This window comes from Tachysurus vachellii, chromosome 22 (genome assembly GCF_030014155.1).
Source record: "Tachysurus vachellii isolate PV-2020 chromosome 22, HZAU_Pvac_v1, whole genome shotgun sequence".
In the NCBI taxonomy this organism is placed as follows: domain Eukaryota; kingdom Metazoa; phylum Chordata; class Actinopteri; order Siluriformes; family Bagridae; genus Tachysurus; species Tachysurus vachellii.
In genome coordinates this window covers 3,375,358-3,385,727 of record NC_083481.1, presented here as the reverse complement: position 1 = coordinate 3,385,727, position 10,370 = coordinate 3,375,358, and the positions used below count along the sequence as shown (strand labels likewise).

Sequence of the window (10,370 nt, the reverse complement as noted above, 5' to 3'; positions counted from 1 at the left end):
TATATGACAGTGCCCACAATGTTGCATTTGACTAGTCTGTAAATGTTAAAAACATATAATGAAGATCTGCGTGATAGCGATGAGAAATGATGTCTAAGCCAAATCTCTGTCAGATAAAATTTATGTTGTTGCGGTTTTACCACATGATAAAATCAAGAGAATTCTGTCACTGTCAGAAATCTATGACACATTTTTTATAAATATAAAACACAAAAGCTTTATATTTGAAATAAAATTCAATTTTTAGGAACAGAATCTAAATGATATAAATCTTTGGGTATTATTAACTGAATTAGCATTTTCCCCGAGAAGGAAAATGTTAATTCGTTGTTAACTGTTTAACTGTGTTAAAATGTTGTTTTGTCCCATTGTGAGTATCATCAGCCTGACAAAGGAAAAAATGCTTGGCAAACATCTGCACCATTACAGCTGCTGAATGATGAGGTTCGAGGTTCTTCAGTACAAACAGTACAAACTCGTTTCTTCACAGATCATCTGTAATGCGAATAACTCTCACTGGACTCTTACGGTATTCACAGCTTCAGCTCTCATGTTATATAAAGCAGCAATCTCAGATGTTTTGGCATGTACTGTAACACTGTGTATGTGTTTTTAAAGGAATTTTATGTAAATAACAAGTAACTACAGAAAGCATGGCGACTACCCTAGGTGATTCTTTTTATGTGTCCATCCAAAAGGTAAAAATAAATGGCAGAAATTATATTTATTTTAATAATATATTTATCTTTACACATTCCATGTGTAAATCTACATTTATAAGCTAATCTCCTTATGGAAAACAACATTACTGAAAATTAATTGTACATTAATCTCAAAACCTGAGGTAAAATTCATCTGTACAGAGTGTGTAAGTGCACTGAATTCTTTAACTCTTTTCTTGAGTTTTTCTTTTTCGTGTCCACGTTGATCAGTGAATGTCTTTGTCGTGTCTCATTCCACAGTGGTGTTAATATGAAGCTCATGTAAAAGAAGACACACAGAGCTTTAAGAATTTGTAGTGTTTCATCAGTATTTCTGTTTCTATTTAGCCTACTAGGGGCAATAACTTCATAGAAAAGTTCCAAAAAACAAAAACACATGTCTCACAATGAAAGCCAACAAAGTCCTGACTCATTTTAAAAAAGACTTATGGAGATAAAATAATTCATTGGTTTATACACCGATTTCTATTTAGAATTGATTAGGCGTACAGTATGTCCATTTTGCTATGACATGCGTATTGAAAAACTAAATAATTCGCTTGCTCCACATACGTATTGTTTTTTTTTTAATCTCTGTGTACATTTCTGTAACATACCAAGCCAGGGTAAGAAAGTAATCTAAATAAAACTATCTCCAAAAGTTGAGTTTTTAAAGTATACTCAAAGTACAGTATAATCAGTCAAACCCCAGATTTTCACACAGGTTGCCAGAATTCAGAATTAAGTTTTAACATGCTAAGATGTTGTAGTTCTTAATCACAACTTTCTGTGTGAAAAATAACTAATTATTTAAAGATGCTAGTTCTTCACAAGATGCAAAGCTGCTTCACAGCTTTAACAAATTGTTGCTTATATTACAAGTTGTTATAATACTTTTTATGCATCATTAACATGATGATAAGTGTTCAGGTGGTAGAACCGGTGATGGGCACCGTGATAAGATGATGAAGAAGATTGTAATTGACTTTTAAAATTTCTTATAGTGGTTTTCTAAGTTTTTTTGTGAGTTAAGCTTTCACCATGGTAATTTAACACTGGTGTATGGTTGGATAGATGGATATACAGTCATGATTCAGTACTTTTAGTTGTCATTGAAGATTAGATACTCTAATTTCTGCCTTTTGGGTTTATGGTGAAGCTTTTAGAAACTCTTACCACCAATCATTTCCAACCATAAAATGTTCCGGGTGATATCAGTAGACACATCTACACTCAGTGAAATGATAAAACCAATCCTGAGCCTTAATTGTCAATTTAGATGGTTACTTCCAGATTCATTCATCCCCCTTGTGTGAAAGCACAGAAAAGCGGAAAAGACAGGAGGCTAAAACTCACTAAAACACTCTGATCTTTATCTTCTCTTTATCTGGCTTAGTGAGACAATGAAAGCGATTCAAACTGTCAGAATGTTAGTTTATAATTGCACCCGGATTAATACTATGTTTTCTACCAAAACAAAAACAGGGCCTCTGTTTTACCCATTAGAGCCGTGTCATCGTGTATTACAGATAAAATGCACTCAAGAGCCAAAATCAGCAAGCGCTAGAATTCGGAATTACGCTCCGGTGTCCAGTTCACATGGAAGAAAGCATGTAAAACCAACACCTCCTGTGCAAACACGACTGAGTGCCAAGAATACTTCCTGTTCAGTTCCCTTCTAGTGATGTTAAATTATATACATGGGGTAACACAACACTATTCTTACGCTCTGGTATTTTTGTGTCATTTTAAATAATATACGAATATATATAATTCCGCAATTAAACTTAACCGAATCACACACGCAAGAGTGCTATTGAATTTTCTACGACGGTTCAAGAAGTTATTTCATTTAGCAGACATTTCAGATTCTATTTGGTCAAATATTTTTGATCAAACAAATTTCCTCACAAAAAAGCAACAAACTGAGCAACAGCCTGTCGTGTACTAATGGTTTATTATTGTTTGAGATGAAATGTAGTGTAATAAACACAGATAAGTCTAAAATCGGCTAACATTTAAACATTCTTACTCATTATAGAATGTCACTTTTTATCTGTATTGAGTTTCATTTAGTGTTGGGGAACATCCATGAATTAAATAATTAATTTCAAATAATATTTAGCTTGTTTAAGCAAATATAATAGGATTAAACCTGTTTTCAGATGTTTTTGATTCTCGAATCGATTCTCTGAATGAATAAATACATCTAGTAAACATATAATAAGAAATATTAGATGGCATTTTCTTTATTCAACAGATATAAAAACAGTCGTTCCCTCACAACATCTTCTGGCCAATCAGAAGCAAGAACTAACAGTGCTCTTGTATTAATATGTCCATATATGGTCATGATACTTAACTCTAAAGGTCTCCTTGGCAGATAGAGCTCCTATTACAATTCTTTTAGGAAGCTGAGAATGCTTGAAGAACCATTGTCTGGGAAAATCTAGGGAATCTATACATACTCACACAGGCCACTTTATTAGGAACACCTGTACCTTCATGCCAGTTCATCAGCCAAACACATGGCAGTATAGCAAAAACCCACGCAGGTACAGGTAAAAAGCTTCGTGTTAATGTTCACGCGAAGTGCCGTGGCATGATTGTTGGTATCCGATGGGCTAGTTTGAGTATTTCATAAACTGCTGATTTGCTACCATGAAAAAGTTTACACAGAATGGTGCAAAAAGCAAAAAGCACCCAGCATGTGCTGAGGATCTGATGAGGGAGATCAGAGGGGAATGACCAGACTGATCTTAGCTGACAGAAAGTCTATAGTAGCTTAAATAAGTACTCTTTACAACTGTAGTGAACGGAAAAGCATCTCAGGAAAAGCATCTCAGATTGTATGAGCTACAACAGCAGAAGTGTACATCAGGTTGCACTCCTGTCAGACAAAAACACTAAACTGAGACTAATATGTTAGAGACACAACAAATCTGCATAAATGATGCATGAGACTGGAAAAAGACCAGGTAATTTTTTTTCCAAATCTACAACTGTCCGGTTGTCCAAAAAGGCTGGTGAAGGAACGACTATTTATAGCTGCTATAAAATGAGTACAGGAAATAACTTTCACAGACATTCCAGAACGTAGTTATAAATGGAGGAATCGAATGACATTAACAAATGAACACACACAGTTTTATCTGGACAGCCAGTATGCGTAATGACATCTACTATATTAGAATTCTGAAGTTAATGAAAAGTAGGATACCTCAAAGACCACCAATAATCACAATCATTGTGATTGTCACCAATTGTCATAAAAAGGTGAATCACGTCAATTATATCACACAATACGGCAAAATAAATTGTTAGAATTTGTATGCTGAAATTGTTTATGTGACGCAATGCCCAAAGTTACACAAGTAAAAATATAGTTTATAATAAGTTTATATTATAAAACAGATCATTTTAATTACTGGTATATGAACAGATGAAAACGTCTTGCTTTCTGTATAGTTCTCTTTTTTTCTTCTTTAACGAGTCCTTATTTAAGTGCCATCTAATGAGAAGCATTTCCACACGGTATTGTTGGCTGCAAAATCAGAAAACAGATCGACGTCGTCTTAGTATCTACAGTGTACAGCCATCGAATCTGATAATCTGTGATTCGGAAATCAGATTGTTATAGTGGTTAGTCTTGATTCTTAGCTCTGCGTGTCTTTGATTAATACCGACAAAGCAGAGCCAATAGTCAGTGGAAAAAGCCGGCCTCGGGTGTTGGGTGCAAAAGACGAGCTGTAACATGATGAATTAGCATGAGGCCAGTTTGTTGTGTTAAATATCCGCTGTTTGAATCGCACTCCAATCTTATTCTACAGGCTCGTTAGTTGCTTAAGCATTCCACAAACCCTCCATTGTGTTCTTCTTCTTTCCTGTCATGTCTCTTCTCTGGATAATGGAATTAGTCCTCCTCTTCAGACAGATAAGCTGCTTTTCTCTAAGGTAAGTCCAGGTGTTAGGACAGAAGAATGCATGGGAAGGACGTTTCTAGCATGGATTGGCTGTCCAGCAACAGATGGTCAGGGTAACCGCCCCCTTATAGGACGAGACAAAGACAAACATAACAATCAAACCATCAGCTGGTGAAAGAAGTCTTTTTTTTTCTTTTTAATTATTGCTCAAAGGTGCAGCAAAATGAAAATCTAAAGGGTTAAAAGCTAAAGCTCTTCTGTTTAGTGTCCAAACAGAACACTTTTCATGAACGTGCCACAACATTAACCGTAACTGGTTAATAATGGTGTAAAATAAATTTTAAAAAAATCCTAATAATTCACATATTGTTGAGCTATACGAAGAATAAAACACTTGGTGCAGCGTTATACTAAAATAATCAACAATGGGGTTACTGTTACTACCCCGAAACCATTATTTTACAATAACACCATGTCCTAAATTTTCTTTTACTCCTCCAATTTTGGCACAGCAAATTAGCCCATGTTGCATTTTTTCTACTTATTTTCCGTAAAGAATTAAACAACAAAAATCACACTTTTTATCGAAACTATCAAGCACAATCATGTAAGCCTGTTATTTTCATCTGTACTTCTCTAAGTGGTGCAGATGAAATTACAGGGAATTCAGCAGCTCTGTGATTTGTCAAATAACTATAAATGATTACCTTTTCCCACAGAAGCTGTTGCAATGTGAGTCGCTTTGCAGAGCACACACACATCGCTGCATCTTTCCACCTTCTGTTGCAGAGCGCCGGGCACGCTGAGATCCTCTGTAACTTGACATGCCGTATGGCACAATGCGCCTGTCAACACACACACAGAGGAAGAAAGAATCGTCAATCACAATACAGTAAACCTACTATTTTTACATTTGATCCTTTACAGTGAACTTTTTTCAAACAGTCAAACATTTATTTTATGCAAATTACGTATGACATCACAAAACAACAAATCCTATTTTGGTAGTGGACCAAGTGGTCCGACTTTTCTTCAGTTCCCCACGAGTTCCTTTTTCTTCAAAAAAAAAAAAAAAAAGGGAAGGAAAACGTATAACTCTATCATTGTAAAACAAATGGGTAATACAAATTTAAAAAAAAATAGCTGAGCTTTTAGCTAGTAGATGTCTATAGCGTCTCTGGTAAGTGTATGTACTTTAAGAGAGTGTAAATACAAATAGCTTTCTTTGTAAATCCTCTGAAGAAGCTTATATAAGCTAACTATCTGCTTAAAAGCTTTTATACTTAGTAATGTTTATTATCAAAGCTGAAAAACTCAACATTATATGTGCCTTATAAGTAAAAGAGGAAATTTGTTGCTTGATAGAGCGAATTTTGGGTAAAATTGAACTCAATTTGTTTCAGACACATTTTGACTTGTAAAATTTTCAACTGAAACGTCTGAATTCTGTTCAGGACGATTTCAGGTTTCTCCTCTAAGACACGTGAAAACCTTAAACTTTAGCTTAACTTTAATCTTAAACCTTAAAAAAGATTCACTACTTAGTTAAGACATCCCATTAGATTCATTATTTAGCAGTGGATGTAAATTAGACTCATTAGCCTTTAGATACCACAACATTATGTTCACATTTTTATCGTGAAACAAATCCAGACCTTCTCAATACAGATCGTGTTAAACGTTCAGGAGTCAATAGTCATTACGTGTCATGAAAAGAACAGAGATATAACTCAGGGATCCTGTATTAATGCAGATAATAAAGTCATTTCTTAAGACCTTTATAGTTGTGAGCCTTTTTGTTTGTTTGTTTTGAAAACAGCATAAATGTAGATGTGGCATTGAGTTAAATAATATTAGTTTTTACGAAATAGTTGTGTTTCCAGAAAAAAACTTAATTTTTTCTTTTTAGCACTTTGTAAGGAAAGTAAAACTTACTCATTTACTCAAATAATACATGATATCTAAATTTGGGTATCTATTTCTTTATTTATTTATTTATTTGTTGTTGTTTGTTTGTTTGTTTTATGAAGACAAGATAAGATTTTAGTTCCTTAATTTTATTTAAATAGAAATTATTTTTATTTTTTAACCAATTATTAGTTTAGGGAAAACCAAGAAATAATCTTTGTAATAGAAATTCGAGTGCTTGTTTGTTTACTCAATATTTTTATGTATGCTTGCTCATTTAAGAAAATACCGAATTGGTCTTCATCAACAATAAAACAAATTATATCTAACTATTAAACTTTTGGTCCATTTTGTCCTGAAGGTAACGTTTTGTCTGTCTGTCTGTTTGCTTGTTTGTTTATTTTTTGTCTGTCTGTTTGTTTGTTTGTCTGTTTGTTTGTCTATCTGTCTGTTTGTCTGTCTGTCTGTTTGTTTCTCTGTCTGTCTGTTTGTCTGTCTGTTGCTTGTTTGTTTGTTTGCCTGTTTGTCTGTCTGATTGCTTGTTTGTTTGTTTGCCTGTTTGTTTGTTTGTTTGCCTGTCTTTTTATTTGTTTGTTTGTTTGTTTAAACCTTTCTTATAAGTTAATAGTAAGAGTAGCGCGCACTCACTCCGGCGTGTTCACCCAGATGACGTCCAGGTGGCAATAATAAACGCACTCTTTGTCTTTGTACGTATAGCACGTGCACCGCTTGACTCTGTTCCGCGGAAGAGAGTCGTACGACGATCCTGTGACGACGTCGTCGTGGTCGTCGGCGGATTCGTGCGCTCGTGCCGTCGGTGCCGATGGAGTGCTGACTCGCTCGGGCTCAAACGCGTTGTCCTCGCGCGCGACAAGCCGGTGCAGTGAAACGCCTGAAAATATTCAGGACATAAAATGGGTGAGTTTCTGTGTGATATAAAAACGAGTCTAACAATAAATCAACAAATAACAAATAAGCTGTTTGGGTTTTACTGAGCGATCACATGTACAGGACTGAGCCATATGTATTTATTAAACAACACTCGTGTATCACGATATTTAGGTTTGCTGAATATAGCAAAACGTTTTCACGCGTTATTACATATTTTATGTTATTTCTGTGGTCATGAGGCTTCCTCAGGGTTGTCCGGTTTCCTCTCACCTTCCAAATAAAACATACCTGTAAGTAAACTGACTATAAAGTCAGTCTTTAGGTGAGTGTCACAATTTATAAATGTACAAATTCACAATTCATTTTTTCCCCCAGGATGAATAAGTGAATAAAAAAGAAAATCGGAAAAACATCTAAAAAAGGGTTTGATGTTTATTCTATATACAAATGCATTATTTTATTTTGCAACAATAAATCCATTTGTAGTAGTAGTAATAATAATATTAATAATACTAATAATAATAATAATAATAACATTATTATTATTGTTATTATAATTGTTGTTGTTATTATTAACAACAGCAATAACAACAACAACAACAACAATAATAATAACAGTAATAATAATAATACATTCCCGGTGTAAGGCAAAGCCTCCTCAGCCTCCCAAAACACACGAGAAACAATTCAAAGATTCCAATAATTAATCCACAAGACTTTCTCTAACAATCTCCAACTTCTTACGACAATCTTTATCATCAATATCATCTTTAATAGAAATGTATAATACCTTTTGCACGTGCGGCTGTTAATCCGATTAAAATCAAAACGCCCAAATCCAGAAGCGACGTCTTGGCCATTCCCATGGGTTTTCGCAAAAAAAAAAAAAAAAAATGTAAAAAAGAACCCGTGCTCGATGATCAAGAGGTTTTCAAATTAGTCCCAGAATGTTTCTAAATCTAAAGCTCCGACATCCAGGAAACCACATTCTCATGCAGATGCTCCGCATATTACAGGTGAAACCGTGCGCGTCTCACGTGGCTCCACACGCGTCTCACGCTCCAGAGACACGTTAGTTATGGAGTTTTAACGCACATCCAGGAGAGTGTGGTGTGTGTGTGTGGGTGTGGGTGTGTGTACGTGTTAGTGTGTCTGACTGTTCTAACGTGCAGCAAACAGGTTTTTATAGAGCAGAGCACCACCTTCTCCACTGCAACCCTGTGATATAACCATCACCTGCAGCTCTGGATTATGGGGCAAACAAAACAAAAGATATTTCTGCATGAGACATGCATGATCATCATCAACTACAACAACATTACAATTTAAGACTTTAGTACGTAAGCTATATATATATTTAGTACATTAATATTTTTTCCCTTTTCCAATATCAGCTTTCAGAATGATACCAAATATATTTATAGAATTTATAAATTTATTATATAATTTAAAGAAGACCCGACTACTAAATACAAATTATCTTTATGCAGATTTTTTTTTCCTTTAAAAGAAAAACATACCCCATAATGATCAGACTACTGTATAATTACAATGTTTTATTTTATTTTTGATTAGTTTTTCTTATTCTTGATTAGTTTCCTATAGCTCCAGAGTCTCTGGTTGTATTCTGAGCTCAGGTTACTGTCTGTGTAGAGTTTCTTATGTTCTCCTTGTCTACGTTTTCACAAAAATATGCAGGTGGTTGAACTGGAGACTCTAAATTGAGCCTAGTGTGTGAATGAGTGTGTTAGTGAGTGATGTGTGTGAGTGTTTATGGTGCCTTGGAATGAACTGCCATCCCATCCAGGGTGTATTCTTAAATTTCATGATGGGAAATCATTTATAATCGGAAGGAAAGCCACTGTTTTGGTCTTAAACAAACACACTGTTCAACAAGACAAATCACTATTGTGGTTTCGTTTTTCCTTCCTTCCTCCTTTTTTTTTTTTTTGAGAGAGAGAGAGAGAGAGAACTTTTCAAAACACTTTCTTACCTGATGCTTTCTTTTTAAAATGTGTTTTATTATTTTGTTTATTCATTTGTCATCTACTGTTGCATTGCAGCTACATGGCTACAACTTTGACTACGATTATTTATGTTAAAGCTACATTAGACAGATTTTGTACGAAACACCATTCTGTCATCATTAGTCACTCACCTGTAATGACGGTATTTCTCTAGTGTCTCTCCTATCATGTAAAGCCTGCTGTCTGAACATGTGGTCATATAAACACTTTGCAGTGTGCTGTTTTAGTAAAATAATCCATGATGAAAGTTGTGTCATACATTTTATTCGTTTATAGTTACTTTAGTCAATTTGGAACATCCGTGAGACAAATTTGTTTATCGTGTTACAAATTTATTATGTTATTATGTTTAAACATAAGAGTCATTTCCTCACCAGCCTCTCTTTTTTCCAGAGGTGGGAGTAAGTCACACATGTGCAAGTCACAAGTAAGTCTCAAGTCATGAATGCCAAGTCAAAGTCAAGTTGAGTCTTTTTTAACATTTGTCAAGCAAGTCTCAAGCCTCAAATTTGCGACTTAAGTCTGACTCGAGTCAAGTCGAGTCCCCCATCTCTGAATCATTTAACTCAAGTCTGAGTCAAGTCTCAAGTCATGAATCTCAAGTCAAAGTCAAATCGAGTCTTTTTTTAATATTTGTCAAGAAAGTCTCAAGTCTCAAATTTGCGACTTAAGTCTGAGTCAAGTCATATGACTCGAGTCCCCCATCTCTGCTTTTTTTCTCTCTCTTGAAGTTCCATTTATTTTCAGAAATGCATATCCTATACAGGGTTGCAGACAACATGGTGCCTATCCTATCCTACAAGTCAGGGGACACCCTGGAGGGGGTATCAAGCCACCTCAAAGCACAACCACACTCTCATTCACACTTTTTAGAGATGCCAGTCATCCTACAGTGCATGTCTCTGGACTGACGGAAGAAA

General features: G+C 35.0%; 1 protein-coding gene across 1 annotated transcript; it reads right to left on the bottom strand.

Moving 5' to 3' along the window:
• Positions 1–2,647: 2,647 nt before the first annotated feature.
• LOC132838111 (endothelin-3) lies at positions 2,648–8,564 on the bottom strand. Its single transcript, XM_060858270.1, has 4 exons — positions 8,214–8,564; positions 7,181–7,424; positions 5,332–5,469; positions 2,648–4,748 (listed from the first exon to the last, which is right to left on the bottom strand). The coding sequence occupies exons 1-4, from the start codon at positions 8,287–8,289 to the stop codon at positions 4,733–4,735; spliced, it is 474 nt and encodes a 157-aa protein (XP_060714253.1). The 5' UTR covers positions 8,290–8,564; the 3' UTR covers positions 2,648–4,732.
• Positions 8,565–10,370: the final 1,806 nt, after the last annotated feature.